The 24,662-nt window shown below is 39.1% G+C and overlaps 1 protein-coding gene across 5 annotated transcripts in view; it reads left to right on the top strand.

Annotated features, from left to right (window-relative positions):
• TMTC4 (transmembrane O-mannosyltransferase targeting cadherins 4) overlaps positions 1-24,662 on the top strand; it is a 60,592-nt gene that overhangs the window by 19,014 nt on the left and 16,916 nt on the right. For 4 of the 5 annotated variants that reach the window (XM_040584463.1, XM_040584465.1, XM_040584464.1 and 1 more), the window contains exons 6-11: positions 8,908-9,005; positions 11,029-11,121; positions 15,671-15,832; positions 16,607-16,809; positions 19,539-19,710; positions 19,795-19,926. In XM_040584463.1, coding sequence (XP_040440397.1) covers positions 8,908-9,005; positions 11,029-11,121; positions 15,671-15,832; positions 16,607-16,809; positions 19,539-19,710; positions 19,795-19,926 — 860 coding nt within the window. The remainder of the gene's footprint in view (positions 1-8,907; positions 9,006-11,028; positions 11,122-15,670; positions 15,833-16,606; positions 16,810-19,538; positions 19,711-19,794; positions 19,927-24,662) is intronic. The other variant, XM_040584466.1, reaches the window with a different exon arrangement.

Raw genomic sequence — 24,662 nt, 5'->3', positions numbered from 1 at the left:
CCCACAAAATGTTGGACCAGATGATCTTTGGAGGCCCCTTCTAGTGTGGGCTGTTCTGTATTTGTGTGAAAGGCTTTAGGAAAAGGTAACCAATATGGGGAAGTGGTCATAGTAGAGCATGACTTTTCAGTGGTTTTGTTGTATTAAAGTAAATACGAAGTTTTACCCTTGGGTGCCTCCATTTTGATGGTATGAATTTCCTTCCCTTGTGAACAGTTCTTCTAGCCATTCACAAATAATAAGATAAATAAGGAATAAAGACCTTTTTATCTGAGTGTAGCTGAGTTTGATTCTGCACAGATTAAGGGAGTCAGACAGCAAAAATGTAGTCCCAAATCTAAGCTGATCTCACTCTCTATATAGGTAAAGAATAAGTGTTTAAAAAATATGCATATATAGTTTAAAGAACAGACTTAAACTATGTCTCCTAAGCAGCAAAGACAAAATACCCTTTCTGGGTCAGACCAAGATGTTAATTTGTCTTTGTGGAATAGTCTTTGTTAGAAAGAGAAGAAAACAAAAAAAAAAAACCCTCTGTGCATTCCATTGCATCAAGCTTATGTTTCTAATCAAATATAGCTGCTTTACGATAATCCTACAGAAAAGTAGGATCTACTAGTCTGCATTAACATCCCATTTCCTTTTGGTCCTGCTACATTTTTTTTATGTCTAAGGCAAGCATGACCCTAAACCCTAGGTCAACAGCATGTATCCTTGTTTCTGGATTTGGCTGTCATGTGTATATAGCGCTTAAGTCACTGACTTTTTACAAGCAGCAGGAGAGCTGTCATAGGTGGATTTTTTAAAAAATTGTTATTAATAGATGCATGGTAGCATGACTCTTTTGGAGTACTTAAAAGAGAGTACAACTGTAAGGCCTCGGGATTTGTGGGCTGCATTTGTATTGTCTTTTGAATATAATTACCAAAACGTGTTTGGTGCTTGTTTGCTTTTACTGATGAACTTTGAGTGAGCATCGGGGTACAATGAGCATTGAAAAGACTGAGTTGATGCTACCGATATAGTTGTGTCCTCAGTAACATATACTGTTTTGTTACCAGCAGCATCCTAGTGCTACTATCAGGATAGATAGATTATCCAAGTCTTTCTTAAAGAACCTGACTATTCTTGCAATGCAAAGTGAAATTTGTGCACAGCCGAGTTCCAGAAACCTGTTTGTGTTTCACTAGCATAGATATAGTTATTGAACTGTCATTTTTGGCCTTCTCTAAAGGAGTCAAAAGTCATAGAAGAGAGACTGCTTAGTGCTTGTCTTCAGCTGGTGTCTAAGTGAATGAATGTAAGAAATCTTTCTGCTTGGGAATAAGGACTCATAAAATGTCTGAGGAGTATTTGGAGGTACTGCCAGAAAAGTATATGTAATACTGAAAACAATCAGAACAGAAAATTATCAGTGTCAGAATGGAGAAAAAGAACCCCAACAAACCACAAGGGAAAATAATGGGGTTTTTTTAAAGCTCAAGATAATACTGCAGGTTGTTTGCCTGACGTGGTTTATTTGTGGTTTTGGGTAGACAGTTTCTTTTAGCCAGAATCTGTAGCATTAATTTTATTTTTTTTTAAAGTATAAGCACTTAACACACTATGTGGGCTATAATTGTGTCTTACTGAAGTTCTGCAGTTCCAGTTCTTTTCCCCAATAGACAGGTTTTGATGTTACCATTTTTGATAGGATAACATTTATATTTGCAAGGAACTAATCTGTTGTTCTCATTCTGTCCTGCTGTTTTAAAACACAGCTGTGGGGACAAATCCACTGCATAGGCTTTGGAGACAGCAAGAGCTGACAACTCTTTAGGTATGTTCTGAAGGGAATCGTGGGTTATTAACTTTGTTGAATTTTAATGCAGCTTCTCTGGGAATTCATAAGGCAATTTAAAACTGCTGTAGTATTCATTTTGCCTTCCTTTGTCTTCAACTTTGACAGTGATCCAGTTGCATGTATTTGCCATCTGCATTGGTGATCTCACAGTGATACTAAACGAGGAGTTCAAGATTTGTTTTATGTGAATAATATTGACCTGGCTATTAAATAGAGGATCAACTGTTTGCTCATATGCTATGACTTCTAAAAATTACTTTGTTCTGGTTGTGTGTTTCTGTTTTGTTCTGTTCTGTGTAGTTGCCTGTTAATCATCTACTAGTTCATCACTAATTTGATAAAGCATGTGAAGTAGACTGTAGTGATGTAGTTTTGGGAGTATTGGAGGCTTGTATTATGGAGGTTTTTGTACAAATTGAAAATGTCCCCTGTGTGAAAGAGATCATTGTTAAGATACGGGGAATTTGTTAGCTATTTTGCAATTGGTCAAGAGGTATTTACTATTATTAATCATATGGGCCCTGTTTTTTCAGCTGTGTGCCCTACTGTTCATATTTGAACATATTGGGAGGGAATAGTTGTATGTGGAGAAACTAACCATTTTTTTTTAATTTTTTTTTTGTAGAACTGGTGCTACCTTTTTGCTTGTCTGGGATGGTATAATTCTGGGATAGATGATACCTTCACTGTAGCCTATATGTACTATATGTAATGAGTTTGAGATACTTGGATATGTTAAGGAATGGCACTTGCTTTTGTGGTTCCATTATTAAGTGAACCACTAGCTTGAGCTACAGTAGTATGTACATTTGGAGGCACACAAGGAGATGTCAGGCTTAAGTTAATTCTGACAGTGGATTCTTATGTGATCTTTTAAGACTAGGAAATTCTTCCCACTTTGCATAGCAATTCACAAGCAGGGAAATCTTAGAGCTTGGTTAGATGAGTTTTGCAGTAGTTTAGTCGGAAGGTACCATCCCCACAGACAAGGCACATGAGTGGAATGTATGAGCATTTCTGACCTGTTCCAGTTAAAATTTAAATCTTCCTGCAGGAGCTCAACATAACTTTGCTTCAACTTTCAAAGGAGTAGGTGCTTCCACAGAATCAATTACTGGTTTTCACCTGAAGATGGTGACTTCTGAAATTGCTCCAAGCTGTCAGCTGGCTGAGCCCTAAGTTGCTCAATTAGTTTTGAAGAAAGAGAAGCCAAATATGTAATTGTCTGAATTGGTAACAATTGTTTGGGATATTGTTAGTTTGACTGTAAAGTAAGACTAAGCTTAGTACTCTAAACATAGTATTTTCTTCATATCCTTAACTTCTAAGGAATTTGTTTTCATTGAATTGTGGGTTTAGGACATGGCAAAATAAGGTCTCTCGAAACAGGATTAGTGTTTAGGAAGACAGAGTTGACGTGTATCACCAATGTGCTGCTCATAAATTTAGGATCAGTCAATTCCATGCTTTGTGTATGCATCCTAGCTCTAGGGATGCTTATACTTGAGTCTAGCAGTCTAAATGGAGGAGCCCTCATGGCTTGATCATGGTTTATATAGGTATTTCATTGAATCCTCTCAGCTTTCAGATTTAACGTAGTCCTAAAGAGGGACCATCTGAGCAATGCTTTTTGGTTTTGTATAGAAACACTATGCATTTCTAGCTTAAAAAAAAAAAAAAAACACCAAAAAACACACCCACCCCAAAAAAAAAACCCAACCCAAACACAAAAACACTCAAGTACTCCATTTCTTTGGCATGCTTACAATTTTGTCCATCTGTTAGTGGCACAATGCCCACTCACAATATGGTGTACCAGTTTCAACCAGGCACAGGTGCCAGCAGAAGATTGGTTTGATTTTCTGACACAAGATTTTTCTGGTGGAAGGTAGAGCCGTATTAAAGGAATGTGCTTTGCTAGACTGATTACTTCTGTTGGCGTGTGTGTACCTCATAGTAATAGTTAGCACTTATGCAGTGCTTTACATTTTCAAATCACTGTTATTACAAAAAGAAAAAAAAAGATTGAAGGTATTGCTGAATGATTATCTTTATCTACTTTTCCAGCCTACTTTACTGAGATTTCTGCAGCTGGGAAGGGGGGGGGGGGGGGGGGGCAGCATGTTGTGCATATTGACCCAGGAACAAGCACAAGATAAAATGTTTCTTAATTGCAATTCTTTCTCTTTGAAGTTTAATATCTGATGAATGTTTGTAACATTACAGCTCTCTCTATATGATTGTATTGACCTTTGGAGGCTGCAAAAGAAAACAAAGGAGAGATCCAGGTTTTCAGGAGGAGATCTTGATCGCAGGATTACAGAATGGTTGAGGTTGGAAGGGGTCATGAGGTCACCTGAGCCGACCTGCTCAAGCAGGATCACCTTGAGCCAGTTGTCCTGATGATTTTTGAGTTTCTTCAAGAATGGGAGGCTTCACAACCCCTCTGGGCAACCTGTGCCAGTGCTTAGTCACCCTCTCAGTAAAAGTGTGTCCTCATGTTCAGACAGCACCTCCTGTGTTTCAGTTGTGCCCATTTTCTGTGGTCCTGTCACTGGGCACCACTGAGCAGAGCCTGGCTCTGTCCTCTTTGCACCCTCCCTGCAGGTATTTATGTACATTGATGAGATTCCCCTTGAGCCTTCTCTATTCCAGGCTACAGAGTCCCAGCTCCCTCAGCCTTTCCTCGCAGAGGGATGCTCCAGCCCCTTTATCATCTTACTGGCCCTTCATTGGACTCACTCCAGTATGTCCATGGCTCTCATGTACTGGGGAGCCCAGAACTGGACACAGTAGTCTGGGTGTGGCCTCATCAGTGCAGAAGAGAGGAGAAGGATCCTGTCTCTTGGCCTGCTGGCAATATTTTGTCTAATGCAGCCCAGGATACCATCAGTCCTCTTTCCTGCAGGGACACATTGCTGGCTGACATTCAACTTGGTGTCCACCAGGACCCTCAGGTGCTTTTCCGCCAAGCTGCTTTACAGCTGGATAGCTTCCAGCATGGGCTGTGCCTGGGGCTGTTCCTCTCCAGGTGCAGGATTTTGCAGTTCTCCTTGTTGAACTCGATGAGGTTCCTACCAGCCTGTATTTCCAGCCTGTTTAGGTCCCTCTGGATGGCATGATGACCCTCTGGCATATCAGCCACTCCTCCCAGTTTGGTGTCATCTGCATCTGTCACTGTTGCCGAGGGTACACTCTGCCTTATCATCCAGATCAATAATGATGTTGTTGAACAGGATTGGACCCAGTATTGACCCCTAGGGTACACTGGTAGTTACTGGCCTCCAATTAGACTTTGTGCCACTGATGACTGTCCTCTGGGCCTTGCCATTCAGCCAGTTTTCAAACCACCTCACTGTCTGCATGTCCAGTCTGTACATCAACACCTTCTTTATCAGGATCTTATGGGAGACTGTGTCAAAGGCCTTACAAAAGTCCAGGCCTTTGACACCATCTCCCATAAGATCTTTGTTACTTCTCTTTTGCTGGGTGCTTTTCCTGTCTTTGAGAGCCCATACTTAAGCTTGGCTACACTTGACATGTTGAGACATTCCTGGTGTATGAGACTTGGGATGTTCAAAAGAAGATAAACCTATTTCTGCACAATTTTGAATGTGTACTTACTGAATGGCATTGAATTATCACGTGTTTTTCACTAGACCATTTATCCAGTTTGTCAACGGAAATCTGACTTCTCCTTAGTATGCTTCATCGCTGTTGCCTGGCAGCACCTTTATACTTAATCAGCATACTCCTTATTGCATCATCCAAATTTTTTAAATGATCTATTAGAGCCAGGTGAAGGAAAGACCCAATCCAGAATGCATCTAATTTTTCACAATGAGCTAGACTCTTAGTGTACTTTTTTCCAGCTGTTATTTATACCCTTTCTAGAATAACTTCTTGCGGCCCATATTTTTTCTGGTGTATTTCACACTGTCCCCAATGGTATTCTCAAGCCCTTGTGACCTCAAGGTATAGGATGTTTACAGGTTTGCTTTCATTGGGAAGGCCCTTTTTTTTCTGTCCAAGTCATAAATTATACTTAGTTTTATAAAAATGGCTAAAATATGTCTTTGGCAAACAATTAATCATATCTTTTTATGTTTTAGAGGATCGCCTAGAAAATATTCTGGCTAAGTGTTTTTTTTCTGAGTAATTTTGACCAGTCACCTTAGCTTTGTTTCTTTAGCTTACCTTTTCATATCTTTTTTCCTCTTGAACAGTAGGCATGTAAGCATTGTTTTGTTTTATTTCAAGCTTCTGGATTCTCAGGGTTTCTTCGTGATTCCTCAGAGGTGACAGTTGAGATTACTCTGGGTTGTATAGGACCTGTTGGAGTAAATTTAACCAATTGTTGCAACTTAAAACAAATTACCTTCTCTATAAATACTGTGTCTTGTAGTTCACTATTTTTGCTTTTGTTCTTGCTCCCTTTCTGCTAGTCGTATCCTTCCTATCTGACTGCAGCTGACCCCTGTGAAAAAATGAAGCAAAAAGTCATAGAACGCTTTGGTTTTCTTGGCATTGTCCATTTTCGTTCCCATGGAGTATTGGAATAACTCCTTCCTTGCTGCTCTTCTTACTAATATATCTATGGAATTGTGCGGTTTGTTCTTTACATACATTACCTTTTCTTATTTTCTGGTGTGACCTTTCTGAGTTTTCCTCTATGAGTGCTGCTGTTATACTTGTCCTTGATAATTTGACCTAGTTCCTTTTTTCCTATTACTCTTACATTTTGCATCACTAAAGCATTTGTGAATCACCATCTGGTCTCTTACTACATATACTTCCCACTCATCCGTGTTAAGATAGTTTGTATTTGTGTAATGAATACTGCTTCTCTGAGAATTGCTTAGTTATCCTGAATTCTTTCCACCAGAGTTTCATTCTGGGAAGAAATTTCTCGGTAGAAGAATGTATACTTCAGTAAACTCAGTGAAGTCCATTGGCTTTGTTTACTGTTCTTTCTTTTACACTTACTAAGAATGACCAGTTGTCATTTTGTGAGTGTGATCAATTGCCTTCCATCTTCGCATTCTCTCAGCTAGTTTATTTCTACATTTAAAAAAAAAAAAAAAAACAACCAACAAAAGAAACGCAAACCCCCCAAAAATAAAAAAAAGTCCCAACACTGAATTTCAAGTACTGGTTGAACAGTCTTGTATTGTAGAGTCTGAAAAGTTAAAGACCTCCTTCAAGAAGATGTATTTAGGACAGATTCCCTTTATTCTTAGTAGTACTCTTAGAACAAATTTTGAAGCTACTTCCTCCATGAATTTCAGCCCTCAGTTGTTCTGTATAATTGGTGTGAGCTGGAGTTCCCCATTGCATTTTTATTTTTTATTTTCTTATAGTTGCAATGTTTCTTTAGTTTAGTCATCATGTATTTTGTATTTCCATGTTTTGTTTTGGTGGTGTTGAGATGTGTGACTTCTTTCCTTCATAAGGCTTTCTTTTAATTTTATAACATCTGCACCTCTGATGTTAAGTCTTACCTCACCTGTGGGGACATAATTTGGAGTGGAAGGAGAAGGAACAAATGCCTGCCAAGTATTGCAGTGATGAATCTCACATCTTACTGCTCATTCTGCCGAAGCTTTAAGTCTTAGGGAAGAAAAGAGTACTAGAAACAACCTCAAAACCTGTTCTTTCACATATTTTTATGAAAACTTCTCTCTGCCACAAAAGAAGTAGTCTGCTTCAAAATGAGAAAGGAGGCAATGTCAGCAGGTCCTTTTCACACTTCTGGTCATGGTTCGTATCTGGCCCAGCAACAGCTAAGACTGTGTACTAGTTTCCCTTTATAATCGGTGGAGACAGCGAGCTACTTCTGAAAGGTGGACAACTGCATTTAATTAGGAACTTAATCCCTACAGGTGTCCCCATCTCTCAACCAGTTAGAAAGGAAGCCTAGTATACCAGCCTGGGTGTAGATGCCTACTTCTGGTGACATTTACCTTAATTCTGTCATTTACCCTTTCCATAGGCTGTTATTGTAGTTCTGTTAAGTACTAAGGGTCAGACCTGTATTAGCAGTAGGGAAGAACTGCTCTAGAGATCAAGGCATGTAGGAAAGGGATTCAGTCAATGGATGTAGAGTTCAACTTTGTTTTTTCACATACCAAGTCAAAGATTGATTTTTGTGATGCCTGTAGAGCCCATGTTGCTTGAATCAAGAAACTGCCTCTGAATGAGCAGAGTGCTTTCCTCTATTTCCTGCACCTGTGGAGTAGAGGTTGTGACACATATGTTTTTATGTGAAGTACCCATGTACTGTGTGTGATAATACTTTGGCTGAAGTAGGGCTTATTGTTATATTAATCTCAGAAATGCCTGCTTGTAGTACCCAAAATCAGCTACATGGTGCAGGCTTTAAAGACTTTTTTTGAGTACAAGCTGCAGTTATTCTTGATCTCTTAACCCCAGAGTTCCTCACCCTGCTGTAAAACTGCTTCCTGAGTGCAAGAACTAACTGCTTCTCTGCTCAGATGCTAAAATTTTTGAGCTCCATGGCATTCCATTGCAGTGCTAATGAAATGACATGAGGTACTTGCTAAATGCAGCAGCCCTGGAGAAGCAGCTCATTGTGCCTTTGTAGATTCGACTACAGTTAAAACAGTTTGCGTGTGTGACACTTCATGTGTAACCGTTAGAAAGAATTTCTTGTTCGTACAGTAGCTTCGAAGAGTGGACAGTCATGGTAGAGCTTTAGCTAAGGATGATAAATGTGTCTAAATATTGGGAATTAACCTTTGCAGTTGATGAATTGTGGAAACAATGTGAAGCTTCTGCCGTTCTAATTAATCTGGCTAAAATGTCTAGCAAATAGGGAAATTTCTAATGTCTCTGAGAATAGAAAATGTCTGCAATAAAGGGACAAATGCCAGCATATTGCAGGAAGTGCCCTTTGCTTTTTAAGTCTTGTATCCAGATCTTGACTGATAGAAAAGATTGTGATATGAAATGCTGTATATTTTTTAAATTCTAATTTTAATTTATATTTCTGACTTTACCCTTAATATATAAACCTAATGTAATGGCATGGTTTATTTTGACAGATAAGGAAGGACATCATTTTTCTATATTCTGGGTGCTGGTGAGTGTAATCCTAGGGGCAATAGCCATGCTGTGCAAAGAACAAGGAATTACAATACTGGTAAGAATCCTCCTGTTGACTGAATTTTGACCTTAGCATCTGTCAGGAGCAGTTGTAAAGCTTACAAAGACAAACCTTCTTCACAGCTAATTGCATGCACACCTTTTTATTCTGTTCAGAAAAGCTGATAAAAAGCAGTGTTCTACTAGATCTCCCTTGATTGTATCCCTGCCGCTCTGTTGGAATTCTTCATTTTATCTTTTGTAAACAGGTTGCTTGTATCTGTTAAAATTTTTGCAAAATTTAGAAGATTTATAGTGTTAGTTTTGATGCATATCATGTTCATTGGCCTTGTTTTGAATGTTAGTGGTTGAGACAGCAGGCCTACAAACCTCTTTATGAACAAAGTTATAACTGGAGGAGAGCATTTTTAAAATCTCCACCCTCAGGTGTAATTAGAAGTAGGGCCATTGTTTATGTATTTCTAATACCGAGTCTTTTCCTTCTGTCCCTTATTTAAAGATTTGTTTATGCAAACAGATTTAGTTACTGTTCACGTTCATTGTGCTCTTGCTTTTTATTACTTCAGTGAAGACATTCTGTTATCGGTGACCAAATCAGCCACCTGAAATGCTGCATCTGTGATTTTTACCTGTTATATAGCGATATATCTTTATAAATAAATCTGATTCATAGCTTTAACTGACATAGATAAAGCAACAGAATCAGCAGAATTCTTTACAGCAAGGACCCTCTTGTTCTGGCTAGGAAAAAAAGGGAGGAGAAATTACCGAAAACTTCTTGCTTTAGGATGTTGGTTTTGGGTAGATGTTTGTGGAGTGATATAGTTTTCAAATATGTCTGTAAGGAAAACAAAAGGAATTTTCTTTTAAAATATGGTGTGGGTATTTCCTTTAGTGGTATGAAGAAATTATTGGAGATAGCAGACACAGAATTGTTATCGGATCTATGTTTTTTATTTGTTTGCTCTTGCATTGCTAGGACAATATTTATTGTTGTGCTGAGGGACATGGGTCAGAGGGATGAAGGAATAAATCACACATTAAAAAAATTGCTTGTAGGCTGAATGTAATTTTCAGCAGGATTCTTGCCTTCCTATGTCCATGCGAGTGAGCCAAAAGACTTTTAACTGCTAGGATGCTTTTCTATGTGGAGCCACTCCACCCTTTAACCTATTTTCTGTCTCCTCCCTTTGACTGTTAGAAGGAGACTTGTGGCTTCCCAGTGTACTCTGCCTCACCTGGAAATATTTTTACTGTCTTTTTTCCATTTAGTCTTTAGAACACTGAGGTAATTTCCAAAGTTAGTAGGATATAGGCTAAATATTCAAGGATTGTCATGGTTGGTGACTGCTGAAACATTGAAGGGATTTTGCTGGTCACCTTGATGGAATTACCCTGGACACATTTTGGTTGCTTGCTTGTGGGTAGTACATGCAAGTGTAGTCCTGAAAAGCACTGAATATGCTCTAATTTTATGTGTAGTGGCTGATGTCACTTTGCTTCCCTCCCCACCCCGCCCCAGCAACTTCCACTGTGTATATTGACGTAATTACAAAAAAAGCAAGCCTGATACCTCTGTTAATTATCTCTGAGCTTTTGTTACAACAATTTATGTACTTTAAAAATACTGTTTCTGGAATCTGACTGTCAAAAGATACTATGCTGCACAGCAAAAAATAAGTAGAAGGCTTAAAAAAACTCCAGTTTACTGACAGAAGCCTTCCCCTTTTGACCACAGTACTTAAGCTGCAGAACATGTGGAAAAGAAGACAGAGCAGAATAGTGTTGTGACCATGCATATGGGGTCTAGCTTGCTGGTACATGGTATTTCCTGAAGAGTTATTCCATGTAGCAGGAGAACCCCCATTACAGTAACATGACATTCTACTCATCTGAGCTTAGGTTTTCAATTTACCATTCTGCCATCATTACTACCAACATATCTCTCTAGGTGTACAATAACTCATGGTACAAGTAGAATTTAAGAGGTATGTAAAAAAAAAAAATAATTGTGGTTAGCTGCTCCATCTCATGCTTTTATTTTTCTATTGGTTGTTTAGGGTTTAAATGCAGTGTTTGATGCACTGGTGATCAACAAACTAAATGTTTTGGAACTTATTCAGAAGTTACTACACAAGGACAAGTCATTGGAGGTGAGTCCTCAGAGGTTTTGTTCATTCTGGCCATTCAGACAGTCATGTACTAAAAGACAAAGATACAGCTTCTGACAGTTTTGTTGTTGCTGAGAATTAAAAAAAAAAAATCAGTCAGCCTAGTTAAGGCAATGTGCTGTGACATTTTTACAGCAACATGAATAGTAATGGGATGGCATTAGAATTGCATTGGATAGTGAAATCCATTCCACGGTTCTCTCAACAGTATGTTAAAAATGTGGTGTGGAAGAGCTGACTGCTTGATGCAACAAGTTCTCCAGGATCAGTAGCTTTACAACTGAAATAGTTGTTTAACACAGTTTGGTCAGAGTTAAGCAGTGATAGTTGCTAAGGATCGAATTTCTAACTTTTGTGTGTATCATTTTATCTAGTACTGGCTCAAGTGGAATGTGGCAACTAGTATTTGCACTGGCAAGCAAGTCACAGAAACAGTCAGCCTCAGGTGAATGACTGATAGCAGCCAAATAAATTAACAGCCTGCTGGAACATCACTACTGTTCAGCAGCTAAATCATTTGCCGCTCCTATCCAAGGTTCAGCAAGGCAAAGAAATAGTCATTGTACTTTGCATCGATCAGTGGTTTCACTGCAGAGAAGTCTTGCTCATGTTTCTGAGTAGCACAAGTCCTATGGGGCTTTTAAATTCCTTTGCAGAGTGAAGTGAGGATCTTCAGGGTGAAACTGGTGAAAGTGGAATCTCTAGAACTGAGACAGTAGATTTGACCATGCACTGTTGAAGGGTGCTGGAGTATTTCAGGCAGCAGATAGAAATGCTGGAGAATTTTGTGGTATAAGGAGGGTAATGTCAACTAGCATTGACAAGGAAGGAGTCTAGAGCTGTAGGGGACCGAAGCAGAGCCAGTTCAAAATTAAAGTGATGAAAATAAAAGGTAATAAGGAGGACCCTGGTATCAGTGGTGAGTCAGCCTCACATCAGTGTATGGCAAGATCATGGAATGGATCCTCCTGGAAGTTATGTCAAAACATATGAAAGATAGGGAGGTGATTAGAGGCAGCCAATGTGGCTTCACCAAGGGCATATCATGCCTGACTAATTAGTGGCCTTCTATGATGGAGTAACTGCATCAGTGTACAAGAAAAAAGGTGCTGATACCATCTGCCTGGATTTCTGTAAGGTCTTTGATATGGTCCCCCATGACATTTCTGCTGCTAAAATGGAGAGATGTGGTTTTGACTGATGGACTGTTAGATGGATAAGGAAAATTGGCTGAATGTCCGCATGCAAAGAACCCAAAGAATGTCCAAGTGGAAACTGTAATGAGTAGTGTCCTCAAGGGTCCATACTCGGACCACTACTTAATTTCTTCATCAATTACATAGGTAGTAGAATTGAGTGCGCCCTCAGCAAGTTTGCACATTACACTGAGGAATGATGCAGTTCAGGGAAGGGATGCCATCCAGAGGGACCTTGGCAAGCTTGAGAAGTGGGCCCATGTGAACCTCATGAAGTTCAACAAGGCCAAGTGCAAGGTCCTGCACCTGGGTTGGGGCAGTCCCCAGTATCGGTGCAGATTGTGGGATGAATGGATTGAGAGCAACGAGCAACCCTGCAGAGAAGAATTTGGGGATACTGGTAAATGAAAAATTGGCTATGAGCCTGCGACATGTGCTTGCAGTCCAGAAAGCCAACCATATCCTAGGCTGCATAAAAAGAAATGTGGCCAGCAGGTCAAGGGAGGTGATTCTGCTCCTCTGCTCTGCCCTTGTGAGACCCCACCCTGGAATACTGCATCCAGCTCTGATGGAAGTCATCGACCTGTTGGAGCAGGTCCAGAGGAGGGTGACAAAATGGTCAGAGGGCTGGAGCACCTCTCCTATGAAGAGAGGCTGAGAGAGCTGGGGTTTTCAACTTGGAGAAGAGAAGGCTCTGTGGAGACCTTATTGTGACCTTTCAATATATATAAAAGGGGCTTATAAGCAAGATGGAGAAAGAGTTTTTACCAGGGCCTATAGTGACAGGAAAGGAGCAGTGGTTTTAAACTGAAAGAGGGAAGATTTAGGTTGGATAGAATAGAACATTTTCAGTTGGAAGGGATGTACAACAATCACTTTGTTGAGCTGCCAGTTCAGGGCTGACCAGAAGCTAAAGCATACTATTAAAGGCATTGTCCGAATGTCTCTTAAATATTGACAGACTTGGGACATTGACCGCTTTTCTAGAAAGCCTGTTCTGGTGTTTGACCAGCAGTAAATTCTTTACAATGAGGGTGGTGAGACACTGGAACAGGTTGCCCAGAAAAGTTGTGGATGCCCCATTACTGGAAATGTTCAAGGCCAGGTTGGACAGGGCTTTGAGCAACCTGATCTAGTGAAAGATGTCCTTGTCAATGGCAGGGGTGGTAGGACTAAGTGGTGTTTAAAGGTCCCTTCTAATCCAAAGTGTGCTGTGATTCTGTGAAATGTGTCAGAGTCAAGTATTTGTTGAGGATTGCTCTTTAAGCATGAAGAACTCAGTGTTACGTTTCTGTTTTGTAACTTTTGAACAGTTCTGTCTGGGAGAAGAAAACATCAGATGTGCTGCCTTCTTTTATTAGAAGTAATTAATTTTAGCTCCTGCCATGTACAAAAATCTGTTCTGCTCTTTTCGTGGAAGTGTATCTAAGAATTTTTTGGTTTGTTTTGTTGAAAGACAGATCTTAAATTCTCTTACTTGCAGATTTTTTCTTCTCGATTGAGACAGATTTAAGTTAACTAAATCAAAGATGATATGATAAATAACACTTCTTACACTTCTAAAATTTTGCCTACTAAGAGATTTTGTGGTGATTTGTGAAATCTGTCCTTTAAGAAGCTGCATGTACTGTTAAATGAAATGAAGCCTGGGATATGAGAGGTTTTGTGTAGTTAATCTCTCATTAAGGCAGTTATAAATTGTCATATGGTTTTCCTTCACAGAACAATTCTATTCCAAAAACATTTTTTAGGAATGGTTTTCCTACAGTCCTCATTTGGTTACCGAGATGTGTAAGTTGGAAGTAACCATTGGAACACAACTTGTATAAAACCATTTGCAACTTACATAAAATCAACATTACAAACTTCTTTATCTTTAAGCATTCAGCTAAATATTTTATGATGACTTTGTCAACTACAATATTAAAACCCCATCTGAATATTGCTTTTAAACTTAACTTTTCATCATTTTAAAGAATAAATATCTTCAGCCAGGGCACTGTTGGATGTCTTTGTGCAAGCCTACCTTTTTTTTTTTTTTTTTTTTGTACTCAGAAATAACTAATATTGATCTCCTAAGTAATTGTGGTGGTGCTTGCTAATCAGCATATTGCAATAATAGATAATAATAATCAGTGTGCCAGCTCCCATGGAGGACATAGAACTGATCATCTATAACTGTCAGGTGTTTTTTTAAAGGTAATAGAAGCCTATCACTCTAAGGGAGGAAGGTAGGAATAAAGGAAAGCTAATACTGGAGATCATATATGACTATTTTTACGATCCAGTCAACTTTGCCATGTAAAAATTTGTAGTGTACTGACACTTTAATCTTCGGATGTGTAGAATGGAGAAGTGGCCCAAATCATCTCTCATTTCAGGGAAACTCTCACCTTCCATCTTCTGCTTCTCTAATGACTTGTTGAGGCTGCATAGAATAATTTCAGCCATTAGGTTTCAGAGCTCTATGGCAGCCCTGCAGCACTGTAATACAGGGGGTCTGAGAGAAGTTGGATCCTTCGTTTCCTATCTGAGTCACCATTTGCGAGCTGGGCAGGGTGTTGGAAGCTTGGCTTTGCATCTCAAAACTGTGACAGAGATATCGTTACAGTTACTTGATGATTCTGTTTCCATTCTGTAGTGGTGAAGCTTGAAAGAATCCCTATAGTGTACCGTGGTTTACAATGTTTTTGTAGATTGTGGGTAATTTTAGCCTTACCGAAGTGATTTCAGTGCCTGTCTGTCATTAGCTTTTTAATCACGTTAACAATTGTGAAAATTTCAATTTGGTTTCTAATTCTTCCCATTTTCTAATTCTGCAGTTGTCTTGTTATATGCATGTAATTTTACCTCTGGAGAGACCCAAGTGGACAGAAACCTTCCATGATGAGCAGTCAACTGTATATAGCTATTTAAAACAAAGTTCACAAAGTAACCGTCCTCCATTTTAAGAAGAAAAGATAGATCAGTTTAATATGCCGTATACTAAAAGCTATATTCTACTCAAATTCCCTAGCAGAAATTGGTGAAATTACATCAGCTATAGAGTTACTGAGGATTTATAGAAGAGAGGCTTCTTGAATAAAAAAAGTTTTCTTTTCTGATTGAGAAGGAAATGCAAATGTTTGCAAAAAAATATTTTGCAATGAGTCAATGAAAGCATAGTAAAGTTTGAGAACTTTCTAGTAACTGTAAAAATAATAAAAAACTGTAATAAAAAAATGCACAGGAATAACCTCTTCTTTCTGAGGTGGTGGTGAAAAGAATGTGAATGCAGTGGGGAAGAGAACAAAATAATGGGGTTTATGTAAGGGTTTTTTCTTCTTTTTCTGTAGAATGCTGGGCTGTTAAGAAAGGGACTGCTTTTCAGGATAACTCTTCTGATGTCTGGCGGGGCCAGTATACTTTATATACGCTGGAGGATTATGGGCACAGGGCCACCGGCTTTCACTGAAGTAGACAACCCAGCTTCATTTGCAGACAGTCTGTTTGTGAGAGTAAGTTATGAAGTTGCTTTTTTCTGGCCAGCTCAGAACATTTGTCTTTGTCATCAAATTGAATTTTCTTTTCTGTGCTTCAAAGAAACAATAAAGTGGGCAGTCTTTATGTTTCAAGATGAGTCACCCTCACTTGTGCTGCTGTGATGGTTTTCTGCAACTTTTTAAAATAGTGTATCATGTATATTCTTTGCATTCAATTTTGCATACACTGCACACGTTGAAGTACATTTCTGTTTACTCACTATTTTTTCCATGCATGCAAGGATTTAGCTTTTGCTAATTTTCATTCCTTTTCCATATACTATGCTTGACTTTTCATCTATTCTTTTGCATTTGAGGAAAATAACAAAGTTCTGGTCTGGTGCATTTGGAGTATGTCTTGGCTTTATATCTCTGACTGCATTAAGGCTCTTTCTGGGGATGGAGAATGAAGGGGAAAGACAGTGGGTACTGTCTTTTGACATTTTCACCTATTGTAGGAGATTATTCTTTTTACGTGTATATTGGTTGGACAGCACAGAATTGCATTTCCCTGTTCTGAATAGAAGAGCCACCTAGCTATGTTTAAAAAAAATAATTTCACAGCTGTAAAATAAATGGATATGTAACTAGTTGTGGTCTAACAGTATTTAAGGCCTCTTTATTGTATAAGATATATTTTGTGAGAGGGAAATGGTAGCAGAGAGAAGAACTGAAGTTGTTCGTGTGTCCCTGTCCCTCCCCCCTTAAGTTTAGTATCAAATAAATGTTTGTTTTCTTTTTGACTGACAGGCTGTAAACTATAATTACTACTATTCGTTGAATGCATGGTTGCTGTTGTGTCCCTGGTGGCTGTGTTTTGATTGGTCAATGGGCTGCATACCCCTCATTAAATCTGTCAGCGACTGGAGGATAATTGCACTAGCAGCACTTTGGTTCTGCCTAATTGGTCTGATATGCCAAGCTCTGTGCTCAGAAGACAGCCATAAGAGAAGGTAAGAGACAGTGATGAATTTTAAATGCCTGGCCAACTTGAGTACAGTATTATTTTGTTAAATCCACTACTGGTAATTTTAACAATTCAGTGGAAACCAGTGTCTAGCAAATGTGGTTCAAATAAATATTTATAGCTGTCATTACCATTTTATCCCAATTTGGGCCCATCACTGTACACTGACTAGTGGGAAACAGAGTTGGAGGAGGAGGTATGGATGGCTGCTTTATTTTTCTCCTGAAATGGCATTTTGAGATCCTTAACACTGTAGGTGGTAAAAAGTAATATGATCTCAGAACAGAGTAGAAAATTATGTATGTTGTTGTCCCTACTTCTTAGAAGTCATCATCTTCTTTAATCTTCTCCTGATAGTGAATGAGAGATGTGCCTGGAGAGGAGGTAGAAATGCTGGCCATGGCCATACAATTAAAAGTAAAATGCTGACCGATAGTATCTACTGAGGAAACAACTTATACTTTACCCAAAGGAACTAAAAAATGTATTGTAAACTATTCTGTCTCTCTAAGGGCTTTTGTTCAAGTTTTCAGGTTCTGTTCCCTTGGTGTTTTTGTAGAATTAATTTCTCAGTTCTTTCCATTTTTTCAGCAGCTCAGTCACAGAATCATAGAATGCTTTGGGTTGGAAGGGACCTTAAAGACCATCTAGTTCCAACACCCCCTGCCATGGGCAGGGACACCTTCCACTAGATTAGATTGCTCAGAGCCCCATCCAACCTGGCCTTCACTTCACATCCAACACTTCCAGGGATGGGGCATCCACACCTCCTCTGGGCAACCTGTTCCAGTGTCTGATCATCCTCACAGTAAAGAATTTCTTCCTAATATCTAATCTAAATCAACCCTCTTTCAGTTTAAAGCCATTACCCCTTGTCCTGTCACTAGCTGCCCTTCTAAAAAGTCCTTCCCGAGCTTGTCTGTAGGTCCCCTGTAGGTACTGGAAGGTGCTATAAGGTCTCTCTGGAGCCTTCTCTTCTCCAGGCTGAACAACCCCAACTTTCTCAGTCTTCACAGAAGGAAGAGGTGCTCCAGCCCTCTGATCATTTTTGCAGGTCCTACTCTGGACTCACTCCAGCAGGTCCATGTCCTTCTTATGTTGGGGGCCCCAGAGCTGAAAGCAGGTGGGGTCTCACAGGAGCAGAGGGGGTGAAGCACCTCCCTTGACCTGCTGGCCACACTGCTTTTGATGCAGCCCAGGATACGGTTGGCTTTCTGGGCTGCAAGCACACATTGCTGGCTCGTGTTGAGCTTCTCATCCACCAGCAGCCCCAAGTCCTCCTCAGGGCTGCTTTCAATCCATTCTCTGCCCAGCCTGTATTTGTGCTTGGGATTGCCCTTGACCCATGTGCAGGACCTTGCACTTGGCCTTGTTGAACATCATGAGGTTTGCATGGGCCCACTTCTCAAACCTGTCAAGGTCCCTCTGATGGCATCCCTTCCCTCCAGCACGGCGACTGCACCGCACAGCTTGGTGTTGTCACAACCTTGCCAAGGGTGCGCTCAATCCCAGTGTCCGTGTCACCAACAAAGATGTTAAACAGCACTGGTCCCAATACTGACCCCTGAGGAATGCCGCTCTCACTGGTTTCCACTTGGACATCAAGCTTCTGACCACAACTCTTGAGTGCAACCTCCTGCCAGTTCCTTATCCACTGAGTGGTCCATCCATCAAACCCATGTCTTTCCAGTTTAGAGACAAGGATGTCATGCAGAACTGTGTCAAATGCTTTGCACAAGTCCAGGTAGATGATGTCAGTTATTCTGCCCTTATCCACCAATGCTGTAACCCTGTCCTAGAAGGCCACCAAATTTGTCAGGTACAATTTGCCCTTAGTGAAGCCATGTTGGCTGTCACCAATCACCTCCTTATTTTCCATGTGCCCTAGCATAGTTTCCAGGAGGATCTGCTCCATGATCTTACTGGGCACAGGGGTGAGTGACTGTCTTGTAGTTCCCTAAGTCTTCCTTTTTCCCCTTTTTAAAAATGGGCGTTATGTTTCCCCTTTTCCTTGGCCTTTGTAACAAAAACCTGACACAGACCTGGGGTTCTTAATGCCTTATGTCAGCTCTGTAAAAGTAAAGTACGTGGTCTCAGTTGTCTAAGCTCTGTATAGTCCATAAAGTTATCTGCTGAGGATTACTCATCCTAACATAGATACCTAAAAAAAGGAAGACAAACTGTCCTTGAGAAGTGCCTTTCTCTGCTGATTGTAGAAAGTGTGTAGATTACTAACTTTTAAGTGGTTAACCACAAAGGATCCTGCTATTGGTGTATTTGTTAGGAAAGAAAACACTCTCTTAGTAGGATATGTACCTAAGTTTCTTCTTTAACAGTGACCTACATTTTTCCCCTGTTACTCTCTTACTGGTTCCAAAAATAGACAGGTAGCTTTTTACCATTACTTTTTCTGCCAGTGTATTTTAAATAGGAATTATGTAATTAATGTGTAATGAGGCTATTTTCTGGCCTGGAAGCATGAACATTGTTTTTCTGGAAATTATAGCTAGGATTTTGAAAGTCCCTGATGGAATGCAGTGTCAAAACCGCTGAAATTTAAGCTGATTTTGTTACTAGCTCTCAAAGGCTGCTTTTGAATGCCCTGTTCCATACACACATCCTTATACAATGTTTAAATGAAGTTTATATGTTAAGTGGAAAAGATACTTTTGTTCAGATTTGTGGTTAATTTGAGAATCTGTTTCTTGTTTGCAGAATTCTTACACTGGGACTTGGATTTCTTATTATCCCTTTTCTTCCTGCAAGTAATCTGTTCTTCCGAGTAGGATTTGTTATTGCAGAGAGAGTCATCTACCTCCCCAGTATTGGATATTGTATTCTGTTTACATATGGATTTAGTCTCTTGAGTAAGCAAGCCAAGAAAAAGGTACCATCAAAACAGTCAGTAACGTTGATGGTGAAGTGCGTCAATTGAATGGTTTGTTTCTTAACTTGGCTCTCTTTCCTTAAGAAAATTCTCACTGTGGCAGTACTTGGAATCTTGTTGATAAATGTTATGCGCTGTGCGCTCCGCAGCAGTCAGTGGAGGTCAGAAGAACAGCTTTTTAGGAGTGCACTGTCTGTGTGCCCTCTGAATGCAAAAGTAAGTCACTTGTGGACTTTTTTCTTTTCTTTTCTCTTTTTTTTTTTTTTAAGTGTTTTGAAATGTGAGATGCAGAAGGTGTTATGCATAGTTAATACATTGTGGTACAATGTTATTCACAGTATTGCTTGGTGCAAGAATATGGCATTGACATGTCAGACACCTAAATTAGAGTGGTAGCATAGTTAAAATACCAGACAGTGCAAATTACAATATTGTAATTCAGAACTTGGAGGGTGGGAGTGGAGTGGGGAGGGAGGAGGAGGAATACACTTCAGTAAAGGCATCCAGTCAAATTGGAAGTACAGCTAATAAAATCTACTAAAACAATTGTGCATATAATTGCAAGTTATTACAATAAAATACAAAAAAATAAATTAAGTTGTAGGAATGTGTTCACCTGAATAATGCCTGTATGATATTTTCAGAATCCTTTTTGTGTACCTTCCAGTGATATATATAGCTAACACAGCTAAGGGGCAAAGCAGCATATCCATCAGGGTAAAATCTTTGCTCCCGCTTCTGCTCTTTTACAGCGGCTGAATGGGCTAGAGTATTCAGACATGGGCACTGAGGAAAACTGCAATATTCCCTCCAAGTCTTAGTAAAGGAACAAGTAAGAGGGTGGGACTGGACAGGATGTTTCACTGAGCTGAACACCAGTGTTTGGCATAGTAGAATGAATCCAGCCTGCTAATAGAGGTGACCTCCACAGCAGCCCTTTGATAGCTGAGACTGTGATCTATTGGAGCATACCACAGAGCTCTGATGTTGTCTGAATTTTAGGAGAGATTCTCTTTGAAGAGCCTAGGAATAGGAAGGTGCAGCTTGTCAATGAAAATACATTGATGTTTTAAAAGAGTAGGTTTCTGTAATCTAAAGTGGTATCTAGATAATACAGATCAAGACAGATTTTAAAAAGCAACCTGTGAATGCTCAACTTTCTTTGCAAAGAGAATTATACTCTTTGTATTCCAGTAGATACTAATATGCAGCAGTGAGCTGTAAAAAACATTTATGGCCAATATTTGCAACATGATGGTGTCTTTCAATAATCTTGGATTTCAGTACATAGAAAAAGAGCTGTTGTATTTTGTGGCAGTGGTAGGCAACCATCTTCTTTTTAATGATGACCTCAGTATATCTTGTTTTCTGGATGACAAGTGCATACTATAAATGGAGCAAATGCAATCTGTTTCTTTGTGTGTAACTCCATCCATCTGCCATGGTAAGAGTGCTTTAGACAGATCCACACTCTTTGCCTGTGCTCCAAGCTCCTTGGACTCAAGCCATGTCTGCCTGGGAAGCTGTGTGGCTGTGTTCGCACAGTGCTGTGCTTGAGCCGATAAGCTGTGTGCAAGCTACTGAACTAATGCAGCTGGTTCAAAGCCAATGAGTGTACAGGGAAAATGAGCTTGTGTTTGTCAACATTGGGCCATGTAGACATGCCTGAGCTGTATTGCTGCTAGTGACAGCTTGTGCAAATGGAAAGTGCGGTGATGTGAACAGGGAGGGTTTTGTAGGCTCGCATTCCAATTTTGCTGAAGGAGTAACTTTGAAGTCACAATAGTAGGGATCTTTTCTACGCAACAGCATTAGAGAGTCCATGTATAAGAGCCAGTCTTTTTTTTTTTTTTTTTTCCTTTATGAACTCAGCTATATTTACTCAATTTGTCACAAGGTAAATGTAAGAATTGGAACTAGGTTCTGTTCTGATCTTCTGTTGTTGTCTTGAAATCGCGGCCTTCCTTTAAAAATTACTCCACAGGACTTTATTTCAGTGGCCCATTTATTTCAGTGGGAGGTTGATGCAGACCAAAAGATGAAATGCAGATAATAACTTTTTCCTGTTGTTTTTGGAACATCTTTAATATGTGTAATGTGATCATGCTTTATTTCCCTTACGTAGCAGCATTCCAGAATCTCCAGGTGTCTCCCAAATAGCAACAAAACTGCAGCTCCTCATTCAGGTTTTGTGGTACAGGTCTCTTCAATTCCAAATTGTCTATATGTGAGCAGTGTACAGTAAACTTACCTTAATGCTAAGTAACAAGTAGTTACAGCAGTGCCATCTCTAATTTCAGGACTCATTTTCTTTAAACATCTCTTTAGATGGAGGTGTGGAAACTGCATTAAATCAGATTGTCTGGTGGCATACTAGTGAATCTGCCCCCTTGAGTGACGGATGCATCTAGCTCAAGAGGATGAAATTTAGGATCAGCTTTGATAAATGTTGCCTAGTGATTTTAAAACTTATAGGAAATGAGCAGGTACTATAATGAAGTTATAAAAATTTTTACTTTTAAAAAAAACAGGTTTATAATACAGATTTTTAAATATTTTAAATACTTTTAAAATTATTTAAAAAGTTATTTATTGTAAATATTTTAAATATATATGTTATATGGTTTGGTTTTTTAGTTTTTTTAAGGAGCAAGAGAGAAGCATGTTACAGATATTGGTTAAACATGTCCAGGAATATGTCACACATTTGAACTTGCATGGTCCTGCAGTTAAGTTGGTTTCAAAGGTTGTTAGACTGAAACAGTATACATTTTGATTACATTTGGCAGTATTTTTCTTAGCTGAACAGAAGGTCCATGTATATTGATTCTATTTCCTCTTACCACCTTTTTTCATACCGTATAGACTTAATTCCTGGAGCTCATTAGTGACATACACTAGTATGAGTTAGAACCAGGCCTGTGGTGTTTCTACTAAGGCAAATTTTGTGAACAATTATAGAGACTGTTTTCTGCTGATATGTTGATTATACGTTACAGGTAGTTTATGAATGTGGAATATTTCAGTGCTGCTGGCTTAAAAGGCTCACTGGATCCAATTTTGTGTCTTTACATTTGACGTTACGTTGCAAGTATATCCTGGAGTGCTTTGTTGAAGTGCTGAAATATCTAATTACAAGCTATGATAAAAGCATAACTACTCTTTCACCGTATCAGACTGCTGGCTTTGGTTTATTCCTTAGCTTCAGACATCTAAATCTGAGCAAGTCATCTGGGCTACTTTTATAACTGGGGAGGAGAAGCTGTCCCTTTTAGCACATGGTTCATCATCACCTTGGACTAAATGACTGACATAGGCCAGAAGGACTGCACCCTAGATCTGTATGTTTCCTTCCACTGATGATAAAAGGAAGTCCTGACAACTAGAGCAGATGTGGATACATAAGGTTATGTGAGATTTTGCCCTTGCCCTATGGCTGTTCACAATTTCTTTACATTGCTGTATCGCTTTTCACCTTCTGAGATCATTATGCATTGTTTCTTTTAATTTTAAAGATTATTCCCAAAAATGCTCATTTGACTGCCTTTTTTTGCTGTTCGAAGTGTTGGCACTGTTGGAAGTGCCGGGTTTTCTTGGCTTTTAGCAAAGCCGTGTCAGTTTTTAAGAATCCAGAGATGCCCTGTGTTTCTGGATGACTTCCTCTGATTATCTAAATAAAATTTGCAATTGCATTGTTAAATACGTGGGAAATAGCCACCATTTTTCTTTTCCTAGATTTGAAATAAATTAAATGATTGTAAATCACTAACATTCTGTATGTAATCTCTGTGGTCTCCTTGCTACTGGCTTTTCTCTAAAGGATAGAAAAGAAGCCGTTTCAGTAGCAACTTTTCTGCAATGATAAGTAAGGAAGTTGCAATACGACAAAATGTGTTACTAATCAGTCTGCCTTGACATACATACTAAGGGCAGTAACTTTGTACTTGATCCTTTGACAAACTTGTAATAATTACAGTTTGCCTAAAGACAAGCTATGCTAATACTGAAAATGTACAACAGTTTGTGAGATTACCTTCCATACTTTCTTAAAAGGTCTTGTAAAACCTCTTTGTAACAAAACAAGATTTAGTGCTTTTTAAGGATTTATGAAGCTGATCTAGAGAGCATTTCCATTAGATAGATATTAAGACACTTTTTTTCTGTGCTATGTATTAAAAGGGGAATTTACCTTTTTACCTATCAAATTCTTCTGCAGAATTTACCTTAAGTACTGTGGCCTGTGTTTATAGAGGCTATCTGCAGTGTTTTCCCACACGGATACCATTTTAGATGTCAATTTTTTTGTATACAAGCATAGTCATGAAGAAGAACCTTTAGACAACATTAGCTGCACAAACAAAATGTGAAGATTATTTTAAAAACAGAATTTCAGTAGTAGAAAAAATTGTTTGAAATAAGCTGGCATTGAACAGAAGCATCTGCACGTTTCTGTAGAAATTTTGACATCTGTGCTTTGCTTCCATTCTTCTCAGCAAATGTTCATATTTGCTGAAAGGGTGATTATAAGCAGCTAGAAGAGACAATAAAATAGTTTATAATAGTAGTGCTCCTGCTGAGGGGGTTTACCTCCTAAAAGATGATACTACATTTCAGTTTCTTCCTACGCTGATTTGAAGATTAAAAAAAAAAACCACCAAACTAAAAAATCAGTTTGACAGTAATTTTGCTTTTTTACAGGAAAATATTTTTTTTCCTCTCTTGCTCCTTTAAATGTACCTATACATTTAAGCACTATGTGTGCCTAACATAGAATAATATACAGGGCTTTTGCTCTTTTACACTGGTTTCTTAGGCCAATCGAGGTGTTGCAAACAGACAAACGCATAGAGCCAATTCTTTGGCTAGGCTATGGTGCCATGCTTATGTTAACTTTAAACAGCACATGTCTGGTAAGATCAACTAGGTTCCACCCTAGGGTATTTTTACCTAAT

Source organism: Falco naumanni, chromosome 2 (genome assembly GCF_017639655.2).
Source record: "Falco naumanni isolate bFalNau1 chromosome 2, bFalNau1.pat, whole genome shotgun sequence".
Classification (NCBI taxonomy): Eukaryota; Metazoa; Chordata; class Aves; order Falconiformes; family Falconidae; genus Falco; species Falco naumanni.
Note: the sequence above shows the minus strand (reverse complement) of the source record. Positions and strands in the feature narration are given on the sequence as shown.